The sequence below is a fragment of the Neopsephotus bourkii genome, unplaced genomic scaffold (assembly GCF_033783945.1).
Source record: "Neopsephotus bourkii isolate Nb327-2 ecotype Australia unplaced genomic scaffold, CSIRO-AGI_Nbou_v1 NB_777, whole genome shotgun sequence".
Classification (NCBI taxonomy): Eukaryota; Metazoa; Chordata; class Aves; order Psittaciformes; family Psittacidae; genus Neopsephotus; species Neopsephotus bourkii.
Genome location: NW_026901273.1, coordinates 1 through 20,930, shown reverse-complemented (window position 1 = coordinate 20,930; position 20,930 = coordinate 1). Strand labels below are relative to the sequence as shown.

Genomic DNA, 20,930 nt, shown 5'->3' with positions numbered 1-20,930 from the left:
GTACTTTCGGATGCAAGCGCTGTTTCACTTTATCTTCCCCCTTACACCGAGGAGGCTTCTGCGGTGCCGTGCTAGGCACAACGGGGAGGGCAAATACCATGGAGGTAGCACTCTTCTCTACCTCTGAGTGACTTTGTGAAGGAGCAGTGGCCAGGAAAACAGATGCCACTGCTGCCTGTTCTGATCTCATTTCCTTTAAAGTCTCAATTATCAATCTCCATAACGAATACTTCAGGGCTTCCTTTGTCCCTTTACTAATCTCATCCCACAACGCCTGACCTATACGTTCCCATTCAGAAACTTCAAAGGTGGCTTGCTCTGTGGGGATAAAGCCCCTATCCCAGGCCCACTTTAACAGCCTCTGTGAGGCGGCACTATCATGCTGCAGTCCTCTCTTAGAGAGAATTATGTGGAGGAGCTCCATCACTGCCTGTTCCTCTTTAGAAGGCAAGTGCCCCCTCTCCTCCCCGGCCGCCCACCTGATCAGGGCGAGGTCCCACGGTTACTCCACTGTTTGCAGACCTCTGACTTCCACAGCGCCGGGGCAGCGCTGACTTTGGGCCGGCTCTCCGCCCCCTCTTCTTTGATGGGACCTTCAAACGTGATGCCACAAGTTCCTGATCTGAGGGTCCCTGCTCGGGCGCCGTTTGTCGACGCGGGAGTCACGGACAACGCAGGAACCATCAACGTGATCAGCGAATGCCTATTTATTACAAAGCTTTAACTCCTTAGATACCATTTCTTACAGGCACTTACAGTGATTTGGCATATGATGATTGGATACATGTCTTGAGGACCCTTAGCGACTAACACACAATTGGTTAAGCACAGGTGTGAGAACTTGACCTCGAAAGCTTGCCAACAGCCCACAGTTCTCATTAACTCAGTGAATTCCAGCTTCTTCTTACCTTGCTTGCTTAACCTTGCTCGGGCCTCTCACGGCCGTGCTGTGTCTGTCAGGATTATTCAGGTTTTGCCCCAGTTATGTGTTCCCCTGTGAGAACACCTTTGGGAGCTTCACCCCTCTGGTTCCCCCGGACGCCAACGTCTCGGACGGCAGGAGAGCCAAGAGGAACGGCCCGACCTCTGCGGGTGAGTGGTGGGGCTGGGGGAGATGCTCCGTGTCCTGCCTGGGGCTCTCGGCCCCCCAGCCCCTGCACTGTGCCCTTGGGGGGACAGACCCAGGGCAGAGGGGACCCTGCACCCCACAACTGTGAGTGGAGCCTGGGATGGCACCAGTGGCCACCCCGTGCCTTGATGGGGGGAGCTGGAGGGGCTGGACCCCCCCCCAGGGTGCAGAGGTGCTGCCCTGCGCCCGTCCCACTGCAGACCTGGAGGTGCTCTACTGGAAGCAGATGAAGGAGCGGGTGGCAGCGCAGAGGAAGCTGCAGCCCAGGGTGAGTGGGGCTGGAGGAGGGGGGGTGTTGGGCTGGGGACCCCCCCCTGTACCCCCGGGGTGCGGGCTCAGGCCTGTTCCCTGCAGGAGCCACTGCAGGCCGAGGAGGAGCCGGAGCTGATGGAGGAGGAGCAAGGGACTGAGGACAATGGAGAAGGTGCTGCACCCCCAGACCCCCCAGTCCCTATCCCACCGCTATGGGGGGCCCCGTCCCGCTGTGTCACTGAGCACATTCCCTCCCCATAGGTTACTCTGGGGAGCACGAGGACATTGAGGCCCTGGAGGAGCTGGAGGAAGGAGCCCCTAGTGAGTGCATGGCCCCGGGGGGGGGGGATTGCACCCCCTGTCCCTCTGCCTGTCCATCGTTGGCCATGTCCCTGTCCCTCTGTCTGTGTCCGTGCTGGGATAAACACATAAATGCATTGGCTTTTGCAAACCACAGGTGTGGTTACGTGGATAGAGCTGAGGGGTGACCTCATCAGTGTTCACAAATATGCAATGGGTGGGTGTCAGGGTGATGGAGCTAGGGTTTTTTCAGTGATGCCCAGTGCTAGGACAAGGGGCAATGGGTGTAAACTGGAGCACAGAAGGTTCCACATTAACATCAGGAGGAACTTCTTTACTGTGCGAGTGCCAGAGCACTGGAACAGGCTGTCCAGGGGGGCTGTGGAGTCTCCCACATTGGAGCTATTCAAGGCCCGCCTGGACAAGTTCCTGTGTGATGTACTCTGGGTTACCCTGCTCTTGCGGGGGGTTGGACCAGATGATCTCCTGAGGTCCCTCCCAACCCTTGGGATTCTGGGATTCTGTGATAACAGAAACAAAGCTCGCTAAAGACACAAGATTAGACAAGTTACAAAGGTTCAGATCTCTTGATCAAAACGGAGTCACATAGCAAAAGGATTTGGAAAGGTAAAAGGGGGCTTGATATAAGGAAAGCCAGTGCCTGGAAAACATAAAGTACTTTTTAGCTTAAGTTAGGTGGCAGAAAGAGAACAATGTTTGTGTTGTACGTCTGTGGAATGCAGTGGCCCCACCAAACATGAGTTCATTGTTTCACACCAGTCCGCTAAAGTATCTTTAGCTTTCAAAGAGCAGTAAAACCTTGTTCTCTGGTTTAGAGCAGTGAGCTCAGCCCTGTCCCTCAGTAAAACCTTGTTCTCTGGTTCAGAGCAGTGAGCTCAGCCCTGTCCCTCAGTAAAACCTTGTTCTCTGGTTTAGAGCAGTGAGCTCAGCCCTGTCCCTCAGTAAAACCTTGTTCTCTGGTTTAGAGCAGTGAGCTCAGCCCTGTCCCTCAGTAAAACCTTGTTCTTGGTTCAGAGCAGTGAGCTCAGCCCTGTCCCTCAGTAAAACCTTGTTCTCTGGTTCAGAGCAGTGAGCTCAGCCCTGTCCCTCAGTAAAACCTTGTTCTCTGGTTCAGAGCAGTGAGCTCAGCCCTGTCCCTCAGTAAAACCTTGTTCTCTGGTTCAGAGCAGTGAGCTCAGCCCTGTCCCTCAGTAAAACCTTGTTCTCTGGTTCAGAGCAGTGAGCTCAGCCCTGTCCCTCAGTAAAACCTTGTTCTCTGGTTTAGAGCAGTGAGCTCAGCCCTGTCCCTCAGTAAAACCTTGTTCTCTGGTTTAGAGCAGTGAGCTCAGCCCTGTCCCTCAGTAAAACCTTGTTCTCTGGTTTAGAGCAGTGAGCTCAGCCCTGTCCCTCAGTAAAACCTTGTTCTCTGGTTCAGAGCAGTGAGCTCAGCCCTGTCCCTCAGTAAAACCTTGTTCTCTGGTTTAGAGCAGTGAGCTCAGCCCTGTCCCTCAGTAAAACCTTGTTCTCTGGTTTAGAGCAGTGAGCTCAGCCCTGTCCCTCAGTAAAACCTTGTTCTCTGGTTTAGAGCAGTGAGCTCAGCCCTGTCCCTCAGTAAAACCTTGTTCTCTGGTTCAGAGCAGTGAGCTCAGCCCTGTCCCTCAGTAAAACCTTGTTCTCTGGTTCAGAGCAGTGAGTGGCTCAGCCCTGTCCCTCAGTAAAACCTTGTTCTCTGGTTTAGAGCAGTGAGCTCAGCCCTGTCCCTCAGTAAAACCTTGTTCTCTGGTTCAGAGCAGTGAGCTCAGCCCTGTCCCTCAGTAAAACCTTGTTCTCTGGTTCAGAGCAGTGAGCTCAGCCCTGTCCCTCAGTAAAACCTTGTTCTCTGGTTTAGAGCAGTGAGCTCAGCCCTGTCCCTCAGTAAAACCTTGTTCTCTGGTTCAGAGCAGTGAGCTCAGCCCTGTCCCTCAGTAAAACCTTGTTCTCTGGTTCAGAGCAGTGAGCTCAGCCCTGTCCCTCAGTAAAACCTTGTTCTCTGGTTTAGAGCAGTGAGCTCAGCCCTGTCTCTCCCCAAGTCCCCATGTGCCCTCACTTCCGCTGTCCCCCTGCAGTTCCCCGCTCCTGCAGCTCCCTGTGCTTGGAAGCGCTGGTGCCCAAACCGCGGCAGGTGCCTGGGGGCCGCTGCGGGTGCTGGAGGCTGTGGGGGGCCCCCCAAGAGCCGCCACCGGTACCCGCCGCCACCGCCCCTGCTTCCCGGTAACTGCACCCGGAACCGGAAGTCGCTGGGCGGGGCTTGTCTGGGCGGGCGCATCCTTGAATGGGGGAGGCATCATGCGCGGCAGCGCCCCTGGCGGCGGGCTGACCGGCGGAGCGCCCCCTGCTGGAGCCGCGCGCACCTGCGCTCCGCGCCCCCTGGCGGCGCCTCCGCACACGGGCCCGCAATGGGGAGATGGGGGCACGAGGTCATCCGGGGTCATTGGGGTGATGGGGGGCAGGGCAGTTGTGGAGGTCATGGAGGGTCATCGAGGTCATGGGGTCCCATCCCATCCCATCCCATGAGGGATCATGGGAGCCCTATCCCATCCCATCCCATCCCATGAGGGATCATGGGAGCCCTATCCCATCCCATCCCATGAGGGATCATGGGAGCCCTATCCCATCCCATCCCATCCCATGAGGGATCATGGGGTTCCCATCCCATCCCATCCTATCCCATGAGGGATCACGGGTCCCATCCCATCCCATCCCATCCCATGAGGGATCATGGGAGCCCTATCCCATCCCATCCCATCCCATGAGGGATCATGGGGTTCCCATCCCATCCCATCCTATCCCATGAGGGATCACGGGTCCCATCCCATCCCATCCCATCCCATGAGGGATCATGGGAGCCCTATCCCATCCCATCCCATCCCATGAGGGATCATGGGGTTCCCATCCCATCCCATCCTGTCCCATGAGGGATTACGGGTCCCATCCCATCCCATGAGGGATCATGGGAGCCCTATCCCATCCCATCCCATCAGGGATCATGGGGTTCCCATCCCATCCCATCCCATGAGGGCTCACGGGTCCCATCCCACCCCATGGGTACCGATTGGCTCCCACCCCTGCTGCCGGTCCCGCTCTCACCCGGTGTCTGCTGCACGGCCCCGTTCACACACACGGGACACGGGACCGGATCCTGCGGGACACGGGCGCCTCTCACAGGGACACGAGGCTCTGCAGCCCCGCAGCAGCGGCAGCGCTTGGCACCGGCTCCTTGTCCCTGGTACCACAATGGACGGGAGTTCTGGGATCCCCTGGAGAGGAGGAGCTGCGCGGAGCCCTCAGAGCCGCTTCCAGGGCCTGAAGGGGGCTGCAGGGATGCTGCAGAGGGGCTCTTGATCCCAGAGTGCAGTGATGGGACAAGGGGTGATGGGTTCAGACTGAAACAGGGGAGGTTCAGGTTGGAGATTAGGCAGGAGCTCTTCCCTGTGAGGGTGCTGAGGCGCTGGCACAGGGTGCCCAGAGAAGCTGTGGCTGCCCCATCCCTGGCAGTGCTCAAGGCCAGGTTGGACACAGGGGCTTGGAGCAAGCTGCTCCAGTGGAAGGGGTTGGGGTTGGAGCTGGAGGAGCTTTAAGGTCCCTTCAACCCAACCCAGGCTGGGGTTATCAGCTCCTCCCGCTCCATGGCCAGCACCCCATCCCTCGGGCACCCGACTGGGTGGCACTGGGTGGCTCTCATCACCCAGCAGCTGGCTGGGAAGCCTTGGTGCGCGCCATGGGTGACACAAACCTTACTGCAGGAGTCCAGAGCGGTTTCACCGGGGTGGAACCATCCAGGGCGCTGAGCGCCGCTCCGCGCTGGGGGCAGAGCCGGGCCCCTCCCGCCAGGCCCGACACCGCCTGCCCCGCAGCCCCCGCTGCAACCCCTGCCCAGCCTGTCCCTTCCTGCAGCGGGATTGAGGATCACAGCATCATGGAATGGACTGGGCTGGCCGGGACCTGAAAGCTCATCGACCCCGGTCCCGATCCCGATCCCGATCCCGGTCCCGATCCCGATCCCGATCCCGGTCCCGATCCCGATCCCGGTCCCGATCCCGATCCCGATCCCGATCCCGATCCCGGTCCCGATCCCGGTCCCGATCCCGATCCCGATCCCGATCCCGACCCCGGCCACGCCGCGGCCTTGCCTCGCCTCCGCTCCCCCCTCCTGCGGCCGCCCTGCCGCGGCAGCCCATTGGCGGCGCTCGGCAACGTCACCGCCGGAAGCGCTTTACCATTGGCCAGACAGGCGCTCCGCTCCGCCCCTCGGCCCGCCCGGCGGACGCGGCGGCCATGGCGGCGGGACGGGAGTGCAGCGGCGGTGTCGGGGTCGGGGCCGTGCCCGTGCCCGTGCCCGTACCCAGCACCGAGGCTGGGGCTGTACCCGTGCCCGTGCCCGTGCCCGAGCCCGCCGCCGTGCCCGCCGCCACCCGCCTGCGCGCCTTCGCCTGGTGCCGGGAGTTCCTCGCCGGTTCCTGGAAGCTCATCGCGCCTGACGAGTTCGGGATCGAGCCCGTCAGGTACGAGCCGCCCCGGGCCGCGGCACCAGCCTGGTGCCCCCGGTGCCCGCAGCCCCTGTATCCCCATCCTGCGCCCAGTGCCTTCCCCGTGACCCCATACTGGTGTCCCAGCCTCCCTCCCGCTTCTCCCGGTGTGCCTGCCCAGTTGCCCTCTGACTGCTGTGTCGGTCCCATTCCCAGGATCCCCAGTTGCCTCCCCAGCCGGTGCCTCTGTCCTCTCAAGTGTGCCCCAGTTGTCCCTGACCAGTACCCCAGTCACCCTCCCAGTGTCCCCCCAGTGGCTCCCATTTGCCCAACCCCGAGTGTCCCAGTCCCTCTCCTACTGTACCCCTGTTGCCTCCCCTACCAGCGTCCCAGTGTTCCCCAATTGCCCTGGCTGGTGTCCCAGTGACCCCGGTTGCCCCAGCTCCAGTGTCCCAGTCCTCTGCCTGGTGCCCCTCCTTGTCCCACTGTAAACCCATGGCCCTGCTCTCGGGGTGCCCCCCTTTGTCCCACTGTAAACCCATGGCCCTGCTCTCGGGGTGCCCCCCTTTGTCCCACTGTAAACCCATGGCCCTGCTCTCGGGGTGCCTTTGTCCCGCTGTAAACCCATGGCCCTGCTCTCAGGGTGCCCCCCTTTGTCCCGCTGTAAACCCATGGCCCTGCTCTCGGGGTGCCCCCCTTTGTCCCGCTGTAAACCCATGGCCCTGCTCTGGGGTGCCCCCCTTTGTCCCGCTGTAAACCCATGGCCCTGCTCTCAGGGTGCCCCCCTTTGTCCCACTGTAAACCCATGGCCCTGCTCTCGGGGTGCCCCCCTTTGTCCCACTGTAAACCCATGGCCCTGCTCTCAGGGTGCCCCCCTTTGTCCCACTGTAAACCCATGGCCCTGCTCTCGGGGTGCCCCCCTTTGTCCCACTGTAAACCCATGGCCCTGCTCTCGGGGTGCCCCCCTTTGTCCCGCTGTAAACCCATGGCCCTGCTCTCAGGGTGCCCCCCTTTGTCCCGCTGTAAACCCATGGCCCTGCTCTCGGGGTGCCCCCCTTTGTCCCACTGTAAACCCATGGCCCTGCTCTCGGGGTGCCCCCCTTTGTCCCGCTGTAAACCCATGGCCCTGCTCTCGGGGCCCTGTAAACCCATGGTGTGTGGGGTGCCCCCCTTTGTCCCGCTGTAAACCCATGGCCCTGCTCTCGGGGTGCCCCCCTTTGTCCCACTGTAAACCCATGGCCCTGCTCTCGGGGTGCCCCCCTTTGTCCCGCTGTAAACCCATGGCCCTGCTCTCGGGGTGCCCCCCTTTGTCCCACTGTAAACCCATGGCCCTGCTGTCGGGGTGCCCCCCTTTGTCCCGCTGTAAACCCATGGCCCTGCTCTCGGGGTGCCCCCCTTTGTCCCACTGTAAACCCATGGCCCTGCTCTCGGGGTGCCCCCCTTTGTCCCACTGTAAACCCATGGCCCTGCTGTCCTGGTGCCCCCCTTTGTCCCACTGTAAACCCATGGCCCTGCTCTCGGGGTGCCCCCCTTTGTCCCGCTGTAAACCCATGGCCCTGCTCTCGGGGTGCCCCCCTTTGTCCCGCTGTAAACCCATGGCCCTGCTCTCGGGGTGCCCCCCTTTGTCCCACTGTAAACCCATGGCCCTGCTCCTGGGGTGCCCCCCTTTGTCCCACTGTAAACCCATGGCCCTGCTCTGGGTGCCCCCTTTGTCCCACTGTAAACCCATGGCCCTGCTCTCGGGTGCCCCCTTTGTCCCGCTGTAAACCCATGGCCCTGCTCGGGGTGCCCCGTCCCGCTGTAAACCCATGGCCCTGCTTGGGGCTCCCTTTGTCCCGTGTAAACCCATGGCCCTGCTCTCGGGGGTGCCCTTTTGTCCCGCTGTAAACCCATGGCCCTGCTCTCTGAGGCGCCCTCTTGTCCCACTGTAAACCCATGGCCCTGCTCTCGGGGTGCCCCCTTTGTCCCACTGTAAACCCCTGGCCCTGCTGTCCTGGTGCCCCCCTTTGTCCCGCTGTAAACCCATGGCCCTGCTCTCGGGGTGCCCCCCTTTGTCCCACTGTAAACCCATGGCCCTGCTCTCGGGGTGCCCCCCTTTGTCCCACTGTAAACCCATGGCCCTGCTCTCGGGGTGCCCCCCTTTGTCCCACTGTAAACCCATGGCCCTGCTCTCGGGGTGCCCCCCTTTGTCCCACTGTAAACCCATGGCCCTGCTGTCCTGGTGCCCCCCTTTGTCCCACTGTAAACCCATGGCCCTGCTCTCGGTGCCCCCTTTGTCCCACTGTAAACCCATGGCCCTGCTCTCGGGGTGCCCCCCTTTGTCCCACTGTAAACCCATGGCCCTGCTCTCGGGTGCCCCCCTTTGTCCCACTGTAAACCCATGGCCCTGCTCGGGGTGCCCCCCTTTGTCCCACTGTAAACCCATGGCCCTGCTCTCGGGGTGCCCCCCTTTGTCCCGCTGTAAACCCATGGCCCTGCTCTCGGGGTGCCCCCCTTTGTCCCGCTGTAAACCCATGGCCCTGCTCTCGGGGTGCCCCCCTTTGTCCCACTGTAAACCCATGGCCCTGCTCTCGGGGTGCCCGGTGGCCGTGGCTGATGCGGGGCCGCAGCGGGGGGCTCAGCAATCTGCTCTACAAGTGCTGGCTGCCAGAGCGAGTGCTCAGCGTGGGGGACGAGCCACGGCAGGTCCTGCTGCGCATCTATGGGGCCATCCTGCAGGTCAGCACCCCCTTGACCCCCCAGCATCCCCTGGGAACCCCCTTACCTCATGGGAACCCCAGTATCCCCCCAGCATCTCTGACACCCCCCAGCTCTCCCCAGCACACACAATCACCCCTCAGCACCCCCATACTCCCATCACTCCCTGGTACCCCCAGTACCGCACATACCCCCAGTATCCCTCAGGCTCCCACCACCACCCCCCAGCTCTCCCCATCACACACAATCACCCCTCAGCATCCCCAGCACCCCCCATACTCCCATTACTCCCAGGTACCCCCAGTATCCCTCAGGCTCCCCCCAGCATCTCTGACACCCCCCCAGCTCTCCCCACCACACACAATCACCCCTCAGCATCCCCAGCACCCCCATACTCCCATCACTCCCTGGTACCCCCAGTACCGCACATACCCCCAGTATCCCTCAGGCTCCCCCCACCACCCCCCAGCTCTCCCCACCACACACAATCACCCCTCAGCATCCCCAGCACCCCCATACTCCCATCACTCCCTGGTACCCCCAGTACCGCACATACCCCCAGTATCCCTCAGGCTCCCCCCACCACCCCCCAGCTCTCCCCATCACACACAATCACCCCTCAGCATCCCCAGCACCCCCATGCTCCCATCACTCCCTGGTACCCCCAGTATCCCTCAGCCTCCCCCATCAGTCCCCAGCATCTCCAGAACCCCTCTGGCACTCCCAGTACCCCCATTCACCCCCATACCCTGCAGACCCCCCGAACCCCCCACCCTCTAGCGCCTCCTCCTCCCGCTGTGCAGGGCCTGGACTCGCTGGTGCTGCAGAGCGTGATGTTTGCTGTGCTGGCGGAGCGGGCGCTGGGGCCGCGGCTCTTGGGCGTGTTCCCGGAGGGGCGGCTGGAGCAGTACATCCCGGTACGGACCGGGGGGGCTCGGCCCTGCCTGACACCCCCCCGGCGCCACCACCCTGATGAACCCCCCCCAGAGCCGGCGCCTGCGCACTGAGGACCTGCGGGACCCCCACATCTCCGGGGAGATCGCGGTGAAGATGTCCCGGTTCCACGGCATGGTGATGCCCTTCAACAAGGAGCCCAAGTGGCTCTTTGGGACCATGGAGTGGTGAGGGGGGCGCCGGGCGAGGGATCCCCGGTGGCCCTGGCTCTGTGCTGGGGATGCAGCACCCGGGGGCATCCCTCCAAGCGCCAGCACCGCGCCTGTCTCGCCCCCTGCAGGTACCTGAGGCAGATCTCGGAGCTCAGCTTCCCCCAGGCCGAGCAGCTCAGGAGGTTCGAGCAGCTCCGGGCGTACAACCTGGAGGCAGAGCTGAGGAGCCTCCGGTGAGCGGCACCGCGCTGGGCCTGGCTCCTGCTGAGCTCCTCACAGGAGCCAGGGGGAACCCGGCTGCTCTGGACCTGCTCTCTTCCATCCCGTGCCCCTGGGGGATGTCACCATGGGGCAGCTCTTGGAAGGGGCCCCACATCCCTGGGGCAGGGTCTCTGCCATGTTAGCTCTGAGGCAGGAGCTCTTCCCTGTGAGGGTGCTGAGGCGCTGGCACAGGGTGCCCAGAGAAGCTGTGGCTGCCCCATCCCTGGCAGTGCTCAAGGCCAGGTTGGACACAGGGGCTTGGAGCAAGCTGCTCCAGTGGAAGGGGTCCCTGCCTGTTGCACGGTGCTGAAACTGGATGAGCTTTAAGGTCCCTTCCAACCCAAACCATTCCATGGTTCTATGCTCCTGAAGCGTGGATCCCAGCTGTGTCCATAGCTCTGTCCACCCACATGCAGTGGTGACACTGGTGGTGACACTGGTGACCCCCATGTCCCTGTGGCTTTCTGAGGTGTCCTCCCCATTCTCATCCCCAGGGACCTGCTGGAGGCCACCCCTTCGCCCGTGGTCTTCTGCCACAACGATGTGCAGGAGGGTGAGTGGCTGTGGCTCCCCCCAGCTCCAGCGTTCCTGCTGGGACACCCCCAGACCCCATCTCCCCACAGGGAACGTGCTGCTGCTGGCTGGGCGTGAGGCCTCCTCCTCTGATAAGCTGATGCTCATTGACTTCGAGTACAGCAGCTACAACTACCGGTGCGTTGGGGCACTACCCTGTGGCCTTCCCAGTGTTCCCAGTCTGCTGAGGCCGGGACTGGGCTCATCTGGACCCTTCCACAGGGGCTTCGACATCGGGAACCACTTCTGCGAGTGGACCTATGACTACACACACCATTCCTGGCCCTTCTTCAAGGCTACCCCAGAGAACTACCCCAGCCGGGAGCAGCAGGTAGGGCTGGGGGGCATCGGATGCATCCCACACCAATGGAATGAGCCAATGGGATGGGGTTCAATGAGGCTCCTGCACTTGGGTCACAGCAACCCCATGGAGCGCTGCGGGCTTGGGAAGAGCGGCTGGAAACTGCTCATGGGAAAGGAGCTGGGTGCTGAGGGATGGAGCTGAGCATGAGCAGCTTGTGCCCAGGGAGCCCCCAGCATCCTGGCCTGGACCAGCACCAGTGCGGCAGCAGGGCCAGGGCAGGGATTGTGCCCCTGTGCTGGGCACTGGTGAGGCCGCACCTCAGATCCTGTGTTCAGCTCTGGGCCCCTCACTGCAAGAGAGACATTGAGGGGCTGGAGCGGGGCCAGAGAAGGGAATGGAGCTGGAGCAGGGCCTGGAGCACAGGGGAGATGGGGAAGGGCTGAGGGACCTGGGGGGTTCAGATGGAGAAGAGAAGGCTCAGGGGGGACCTGATGGCTGCCTCCAAGTGCCTGAGAGGAGGATGGAGCCAGGAGGGGCTGGGCTCTGCTCCCAAGGAACAAGGGATGGGACAAGAGGAACCGGCCTCAAGCTGCACCAGGGCAGGGTTAGATGGAGCTGAGGAACAATTCCTGCCCCAGAGGGTGCTCAGGCATTGGAACAGGCTGCCCAGGGCAGGGCTGCAGGCACCGGCCCTGCAAGGGTTCACACACCCTCAGTGCCATGGGGCAGTGGTGCCCTTGGCAGTACTGGGGTAAGGTTGGACTGGGTGAGCTTGAAGCTGTTTTCCACCCCTGTTGATCCCATGATCCCACGCTTCCCCCCCTCCATGGCCCCACTCTTCCATCCCACAGCTCCATTTCATCCGTTGCTACCTCTCGGAGGCCCCGGGCCACCCCAGGGATGCGGCACCCGAGGAGCAGGCGCGCATCGAGCAGGAGATGCTCACTGAGATCCACCGGTGCGTGAGGGCACAGGACCCCCCTCAGCCCCACACCGTGCCCCATGGGGTGTGTGGGGCAGGGCAGGGGTCACTGCTGCTCTCCCGCAGGTTCGTTTTGGCCTCTCACTTCTTCTGGGGGCTGTGGTCCATCCTGCAGGCCAAGATCTCCACCATCGAGTTCGGGTACCTGGTGAGCACTGCCTGGGGCTCCCTCCCGCAGTGTGGGGTGTCGGGGGGGGGCACAGCCCTGACCCTCTCCTGTCCCCCCAGGACTATGCTCAGAGCCGCTTCGAGGCCTATTTCCAGCACAAGGAGCAGTGCTGAGCGCCCACCACGTGCCCCCCACTTGCAGCCTGTCCTGTCCCCCCGCCATGGCCCTCCCCACACCTCTAGGGCTGGTGCAGGGGCTGCACTGGGACCAGGGGCTGCCACTCCTGCCTCCCTCCGACAGCAGAATGTGACTTGGACCAATAAACACGGTGATGATGGTGATGATGGTGGTGATGGATGTGATGGTGGTGATGGAGGTGATGGTGGTGATGGTGGTGATGGATGTGATGGTGGTGATGGATGTGATGGATGTGATGGTGGTGATGGTGGTGATGGTGATGATGGAGGTGATGGATGTGATGGTGGTGATGGATGTGATGGATGTGATGGTGGTGATGGTGGTGATGGTGGTGATGGTGATGGAAGTGATGGTGGTAATGGTGGTGATGGATGTGGTGGTGGTGGTGGTGGTGGTGATGGTGGTGATGGATGCTCGAGGATGCGGGTCCCTGCTCGAGGATGCAGGTCCCTGGTTGGGGATGCGGGTCCCTCTCGGGATGCGGGTCTGTGCTCGAAGATGCGGGTCCCTGCTCGAGGATGCGGGTCCCTGCTCGAGGATGGTTTCCCCCGGGGGTTCTGCATCTTTGGGGTGCCGGTTCCCCGCCTCGGTTCCCCCGGTGGAAGCGGCTCTGTGCTGGGGTCCCGCTCCCCCCCATGCGGGTCTCTCCCGGGGTATCCGGTGTCGCTGCTGTCGGTTCCTGACCGCCCGCTGCGGATCCCCCTCGGGCCGCGCGGGTCCCCCCCGTGCCCGCTCCCCGGGGCGGTGCCGCCGCCCGCTCCCGCCCCGCCGGTGTCCGGTTACCGGGGACCCGCCAGCCCGGGGCTGTCGCGCGCCCGCGCCCCGCAGCAGGTACCGAGCCCGGGGGGGTCCCCGTGGGGAACACGGCCGGGGGGGGAGGGGAGGGGGGGCCCGGACCCGGACCCGGTGTGTGCGGGGGGAGCGCCGCGAGGCCCCCGGTCCCGGTGACCTTGTGCGGGGTGAGGGGGTCACCCCTGCGGTGCCGCCCTGTGCAGTGCATGCAGCCGGGGCAGTGAGGGGGTCACTGTGCGGTGCCGCCCTGTGCAGTGCATGCAGCCGGGGCAGTGAGGGGGTCACCCCTGCGGTGCCGTCCTGTGCAGTGCATGCAGCCGGGGCAGTGAGGGGGTCACCCCTGCGGTGCCGTCCTGTGCAGTGCATGCAGCAGGCTGCCGTGCTGAGCCGTGCAGTGCGCTGCACTCGAGGGCAGGGTGATGTGGTTCAGCGCGGTGCAGTGGGTGCAGTGTGACACAGTGAGGCGCAGAGCAGTAATCGGTACCAGTTAATGGGTGGTAGTGCAGTGCAGTGTAATGCACACAGTGCAGTGCAGTGTGCCTGTGCAGCTGTGCAGTGTGCTTCAGTGCAGTGCACTGGAGCTGCTCGGTGCAGTCCGTGCAGTTTAAGCAGTGCAGTGCAGTGTAACTGTGCAGTGAAGTGGCCCCCTGGCTCCATGGTCCCCTGCAGGGGATAGGGTGTGCTGTGTGCAGTGTGCATTGTGCCATGTTCCAGTGCAGGGGACAGTGTATGCAGTGTGCAGTGTGCCATGTCCCGGTGCAGTGTGCCCTGTGCAGTGTGCAGTGTGCCATGTCCCGGTGCAGGGGACAGCGTGTTCAGTGTGCCCTGTGCAGTGTGCAATGTGCCCTGTGCCCCGTGCAGTGTGCAGTGTGCCCTGTGCAGTGTGAGGCTGCTGGCTCTGGGGCTGGTGCTGCCTTGTCCTTGCTGTGGGCAGGGCCCGGGCAGCTCCCTGTGAGTGAGGGGTGTGTGGGGGGGGTTGTCCCTGTGCCCCTCTGTGTGTCGGTGTATGTGTGTCCCTATGGCCCTATGTGTGTCCCTATGTGTGTCCCTCCTTGTGTCCCTATGTCCCTGTGTGTGTCCCTATGTGTGTCCCTGTGTGTGTCCCTATGTCCCTCCATGTGTCCCTATGGCCCATGTGTCCCCCTCTGTGTGTCCCTCCGTGTGTCCCCATGTCCCACGTGTGTCCCAGTGTTCCTTTACCCATGTGCTTGTGCCGCTGCCGCAGCCGCTGCCATCTCTGACCCTTCCCTCAGTGGGCCCTCGGCCAAGCCCGTGTGACCGCGGCACCGGAGCCAACCGGGGCCTGCACCGGGGGGGCACTGGGGATGTCCCCGTGGGCCCATGTGGGGCCAGGCCTGGAGGGGGGGGGGGAGCTGGGGGCATCCCCATGTGGGGCTGGGCTCATGGGTCTGGCCTGTGCTGTGGGGTGGGGGAGTGTGGGGCTGTGCCCATAGGGCTGCAGGGTGTTGGGTGGGGTTGCCTGGGGCTGGGATGTGTGGGGTGGGACCCCCCGGGATGTCCGTAGGTGGGGCTGGGCCCATGGGGCTGTGCCTACGGGGTGGGATACACAGGGCTGGGATGTGTGGGGTGGGTCCCCCCGGGATGTCCGTAGGTGGGGCTGGGCCCATGGGGCTGTGCCTATGGGGTGGGATACACAGGGCTGGGATGTGTGGGGTGGGACCATCAGAGCTGTCCCCAAGTGAGGCTGTGCCCATGGGGCTGGGATGTGTGGGGTGGGCTGCGTGCGGGTCCACGTGTGCGGGTCCATGTGTGCGGGTCCACGCGTGCGGGTCCTTGCGTGCGGGTCCATGCATGCGGGTCCATGGGTGCAGGTCCATGGGTGCAGGTCCATGTGTGCGGGTCCACCTGTGCGGGTCCATGCATGTGGGTCCATGTGTGTGTCTCCACGTGTGCGGGTCCATGCGTGTGGGTCCACACGTGCGGGTCCATGTGTGTGGATCCACATGTGTGGATCCATGTGTGCGGGTCCATGTATGTGGGTCCATGTGTGCGGGTCCACGCGTGCGGGTCCATGTGTGTGGATCCACATGTGTGGATCCATGTGTGCGGGTCCATATCTGTGTGTCCACGTGTGTGGGTCCACGTGTGCGGATCCATGTGTGCGGATCCATGCGTGCAGGTCCATGCGTGCGGGTCCATGCGTGCGGGTCCATGCGTGCGGGTCCATGCGTGTGGGTCCACGTGTGTGGATCCATGTGTGTGTGGGTCCATGTGTGCGGGTCCATGCGCGCAGGTCCATATGTGCAGATCCACGTGTTCGGATCGTATGGGGGTCCATGTGTGCAGGTCCATATGTGTGTGTCCACGTGTACGGGTCCATGCGTGCAGGTCCATGCGCGTTGGTCCATGTGTGTGTGTCCACGCGTGCGGGTTCACGTGCGCGTCCCCCCGTGCGCGTCCCCGTGCCCATGTGCCGCGCTCCTGCCGCAGGCGCCATGGCGGAAGCCCACCAGGCCGTCGCGTTCCAGTTCACGGTCACGCCCGAGGGCGTTGACCTGCGGCTGAGCCACGAGGCCGTGCGGCAGCTCTGCCTCTCGGCCGCACACGCGTGGAAGAAGCGCCTCGTGCAGGCCAAGGTGCGACCCTCACACCCCCATCACCTCACACCCCCTTCGTCACCCCCATCGTCAGCCCCATCGTCACCATCATCGTCACCCCCATCATCACCCCCATTGTCACCCCATCATCACCCCTATCATAACCCCTGTCGTCACCCCTATCATCACCCCATCGTCACCCCATCGTCACCCCATCGTCACCCCTATCGTCACCCTATCGTCACCCTATCGTCACCCTATCGTCACCCCTATCATCACCCCATCGTCACCCCATCGTCACCCCATCGTCACCCCATCGTCACCCCTATCGTCACCCTGTCACCCCTATTGTCACCCCACTGTCACCCCTATCGTCAACCCGTCGTCACCCCTATCGTCACCCCCATCGTCACCCCTATCATCACCCCTATTGTCACCCCATCATCACCCCTATTGTCACCCTGTTGTCACCCCTATCGTCACCCCTATCATCACCCCGTCATCACCCCCATCGTCACCCCATCGTCACCCCTATCATCACCCCATCATCGCCCCCATCATCACCCCATCGTCACCCCATCATCACCTCTATCGTCACCCCATCGTCACCCCTATCATCACCCCATCATCACCCCCATCATCACCCCATCATCACCCCATCGTCACCCCTATCGTCACTCCATCATCACCCCCATCATCACCCCTATCGTCACCCCATCATCATCCCCCATTGTCACCCCATCATCACCTTTATTGTCACCCCATCATCACCTCCATCATCACACCATCATCACCCCCATCGTCACCCCATTGTCACCCCATCGTCACCCCAATCGTCATCATCAGCCCATCACCCCCATCACCCTGACACCCTGTCACTTAACACCCCGTCACCCCCAACACCCCATCATCCCGACACCCAATCACTCCAATACCCTGACACCCCATCCCCTCGCCCCTATCACCCCCATCCCCATTACCCCATCCCCCCGTTGTCACCCCCACTGTCACCCGGTCACCGCTGCCCTGTGCCCATAGAACACGTTCCTGAGCGGGGTGTACCCGGCCTCCCCATCCAGCTGGGTGCTCGTCGTCATGGCAACCGCTGGCTCCGTCTACTGCCGGGTGGACCCTTCCCGGGGCCTCATCACCCGCATCCAGCACTACCTGCCCCAGAGGTGACAGCGGGGACATGGAGGGACATGGGGTGACACAGGGGGACATGGAAGGACATGGGGTGACACGGGGGGGACATGGAGGGACATGGGGTGACACAGGGGGACATGGAGGGACATGAGGACATGGGGTGACACAGGGGGACATGGAGGGACATGGGGTGACACAGGGGGACATGGAGGGACATGGGGTGACACAGGGGGACATGGAGGGACATGAGGACATGGGGTGACACAGAGGGACATGGAGGGACATGAGGACATGGGATGACACGGGGACATGGAGCTCTGGACATAAGGGACATGGAGGGACATGAGGACATGGGATGACACGGGGACATGGAGGGACATGAGGACATGGGATGACACAGGGGGACATGGAAGGACATGAGGACATGGGATGACACAGAGGGACATGGAGGGACATGAGGACATGGGATGACACAGGGGGACATGGAGGGACATGGGATGACACAGAGGGACATGGAGGGACATGAGGACATGGGATGACACAGAGGGACATGGAGGGACATGAGGACATGGGATGACACAGGGGGACATGGAGGGACATGAGGACATGGGGTGACACAGGGGGACATGGAGGGACATGAGGACATGGGGTGACACAGGGGGACATGGAGGACATGAGGACATGGGGTGACACAGGGGGACATGGAAGGACATGAGGACATGGGGTGACACAGGGGGACATGGAGGGACATGAGGACATGGGGTGACACAGAGGGACATGGAGGGACATGAGGACATGGGATGACACAGGGGGACATGGAGGGACATGAGGACATGGGGTGACACAGGGGGACATGGAAGGACATGACATGGGGTGACACAGGGGGACATGGAGGGACATGAGGACATGGGGTGACACAGGGGGACATGGAGGGACATGAGGACATGGGGTGACGGGGGACATGGAGGGACATGAGGACATGGGGTGACACAGGGGGACATGGAGGGACATGAGGACATGGGGTGACACAGAGGGACATGGAGGGACATGAGGACATGGGGTGACACAGGGGGACATGGAGGGACATGAGGACATGGGATGACACAGAGGGACATGGAGGGACATGAGGACATGGGGTGACACAGAGGGACATGGAGGGACATGAGGACATGGGGTGACACAGAGGGACATGGAGGGACATGAGGACATGGGATGACACAGGGGGACATGGAGGGACATGAGGACATGGGATGACACGGGGACATGGAGGGACATGAGGACATGGGATGACACAGGGGGACATGGAGGGACATGGCAGGGGACAAGGGGGGATGCGGGCACACAAGGACATGGGGGGACAGAGGGGGTGCAGAGAGACATGGGAGGAGCCCCCCACCCCCCGTGGAGCCCATTGGGCACCATGGACCCCCCTGCATGTCCCCATCCCCCTGCGTGCTCCCCGGGGCCCAGCCCCACACACCCCCCCTGCAGCTCACCCCCATGGGTGCTCGGGGCCCCCCCGGCTCAGCCCCATGAGGCTCCCCCATGTGCCGTGTCCCTGCAGCCGGTTCCTGGGCCCCCGCGGGCAGGAGGTGCTGAGCGCGGCGCTGGTCGGCACCGGGCTGTGGCTGGGCACGGTGCTGCTGTTCCGCCGCGCCCTGCGCCTGCTCCTCACCTACCATGGGTGGATGTTCGAGCCCCACGGCCGCCTCAGCCGCCGCACCCGCGTCTGGATGGTCAGGGCATGCAGGGCATGCAGGGGATGGTGTGGGGTGTGGTGGGGTGGTGTGGGGTGGGATGGGATGGGATGGGATGGGATGGGATGGGATGGGATGGGGTGGGATGGGATGGAATGGGATGGGGTGGAATGGGATGGGATGGGATGGGGTGGAATGGGATGGGATGGGATGGGATGGGGTGGAATGGGATGGGATGGGATGGGATGGGATGGGATGGGATGGGATGGGATGGGGTGGGGTGGGATGGGATGGGATGGGATGGGATGGGATGGGGTGGGATGCAGGGATGGGATGGGATGGGGTGGGATGGGTGCCTCATGGCCTCTCCATGCCCCTTCCCTGGCTCCGTGTCCCTGCAGGTGATGATGAAGGTGTTGGCTTTCCGCAAGCCGCTGCTCTACAGCTTCCAGACCTCACTGCCCAAACTGCCTGTGCCCCCTGTGCAGGCCACCATCACCCGTGTGAGGGGGGGGGGGGTCTGTGATGGCATGGGATGGAATGAGATGGGGATGGGGTGGGTGGGGGTTGATGGTGGGATAGGATGGGATTGGGGAGTCTATGATAGGATGGGGATGGAGGGTCTATGATGGGATGGGGATGGAGGGTCTATGATGGGATGGGGATGGAGGGTCTATGATGGGATGGGGATGGAGGGTCTATGATGGGATGTGGGATCTATGATGGGCTGGGGGCTCTGTGGTGGGACAGTGGGTCTGTGATGACATGGGATGGAATGAGATGGGGATAGGGTGGGTGGGGGTTGATGGTGGGATAGGATGGGATTGGGGAGTCTATGATGGGATGGGGATGGAGGGTCTATGATGGCATAGGGATGGAGGGTCTATGATGGGATGTGGGATCTCTGATGGGCTGGGGGCTCTGTGGTGGCATGGTGGGTCTATGATGACATGGGATGGAATGAGATGGGGATGGAATGAGACAGGGATAGGATGGAATGGATGGAGATGGGGTGGATGGCATGGGATGGGATGGGGCTGGGATGTGTTTGGGGTCACCCGAGCCCCGTTCTGCAGTACCTGGAGTCGGTGCGGCCGCTGATGGACGATGAGAAGTACAAGGAGATGGAGACCTTGGCCAAGGAGTTCAAGGAGACGATAGCACCGCGCCTGCAGAAGTACCTGATCCTCAAGTCCTGGTGGACCACCAACTACGTGAGCCATCCGTCACCCTAACCCTAACCCTAACCCTAACCCCATCCCTAACCCCATCTCCATCTGCATCCCATCTCTGCCCCCTTCCCCGCACCATCCTATTCGCATCCTTATCCCATTGCCAGCCCCATCTCCATCTGCATCCCATCTCTGTCCCCTTCCCCGCACCATCCTATTCGCATCCTTACCGATTGCCAACCCCATCTCCATCTGCATCCCATCTCTGTCCCCTTCCCCGCACCATCCTATTCGCATCCTTATCCCATTGCCAACCCCATCTCCATCTGCATCCCATCTCTGTCCCCTTCCCCGCACCATCCTATTCGCATCCTTATCCCATTGCCAACCCCATCTCCATCTGCATCCCATCTCTGCCCCCTTCCCCGCACCATCCTATTCCCATCCTTATCCCATTGCCAGCCCCATCTCCATCTGCATCCCATCTCTGCCCCCTTCCCCGCACCATCCTATTGACATCCTTATCCCATTGCCAACCCCATCTCCATCTGCATCCCATCTCTGTCCCCTTCCCCGCACCATCCTATTCGCATCCTTATCCCATTGCCAACCCCATCTCCATCTGCATCCCATCTCTGTCCCCTTCCCCGCACCATCCTATTCGCATCCTTATCCATTGCCAACCCCATCTCCATCTGCATCCATCTCTGCCCCCTTCCCCGCACCATCCTATTCGCATCCTTATCCCATTGCCAACCCCATCTCCATCTGCATCCCATCTCTGCCCCCTTCCCCGCACCATCCTATTGACATCCTTATCCCATTGCCAACCCCATCTCCATCTGCATCCCATCTCTGCCCCCTTCCCCGCACCATCCTATTCGCATCCTTATCCCATTGCCAGCCCCATCTCCATCTGCATCCCATCTCTGTCCCCTTCCCCGCACCATCCTATTGACATCCTTATCCCATTGCCAACCCCATCTCCATCTGCATCCCATCTCTGCCCCCTTCCCCGCACCATCCTATTCGCATCCTTATCCCATTGCCAACCCCATCTCCATCTGCATCCCATCTCTGCCCCCTTCCCCGCACCATCCTATTCCCATCCTTATCCCATTGCCAGCCCCATCTCCATCTGCATCCCAT

At 62.2% G+C, this 20,930-nt stretch overlaps 2 protein-coding genes and 1 long non-coding RNA gene across 3 annotated transcripts; all 3 read left to right on the top strand.

Annotated features, from left to right (window-relative positions):
* Positions 1 to 1,032: 1,032 nt before the first annotated feature.
* On the top strand, positions 1,033 to 1,513 carry LOC133213104 (uncharacterized). The gene is made up of 3 exons (XR_009725692.1): positions 1,033 to 1,092; positions 1,330 to 1,397; positions 1,484 to 1,513. It is a non-coding gene; the product is annotated as an uncharacterized LOC133213104 (long non-coding RNA).
* A 4,482-nt stretch (positions 1,514 to 5,995) lies between these two features.
* LOC133213103 (choline/ethanolamine kinase-like) lies at positions 5,996 to 12,564 on the top strand. Its single transcript, XM_061355094.1, has 11 exons — positions 5,996 to 6,222; positions 8,796 to 8,904; positions 9,687 to 9,800; positions 9,871 to 10,004; positions 10,118 to 10,222; positions 10,745 to 10,803; positions 10,874 to 10,961; positions 11,046 to 11,154; positions 11,979 to 12,085; positions 12,176 to 12,257; positions 12,338 to 12,564. Exons 1-11 carry the CDS (start codon positions 5,996 to 5,998, stop codon positions 12,389 to 12,391), a joined length of 1,188 nt encoding a protein of 395 aa, XP_061211078.1. The 3' UTR covers positions 12,392 to 12,564.
* A 583-nt stretch (positions 12,565 to 13,147) lies between these two features.
* LOC133213105 (carnitine O-palmitoyltransferase 1, muscle isoform-like) lies at positions 13,148 to 19,844 on the top strand. Its single transcript, XM_061355095.1, has 6 exons — positions 13,148 to 13,247; positions 15,660 to 15,805; positions 16,805 to 16,944; positions 18,477 to 18,648; positions 19,011 to 19,112; positions 19,686 to 19,844. The coding sequence occupies exons 2-6, from the start codon at positions 15,665 to 15,667 to the stop codon at positions 19,842 to 19,844; spliced, it is 714 nt and encodes a 237-aa protein (XP_061211079.1). The 5' UTR covers positions 13,148 to 13,247; positions 15,660 to 15,664.
* Positions 19,845 to 20,930: the final 1,086 nt, after the last annotated feature.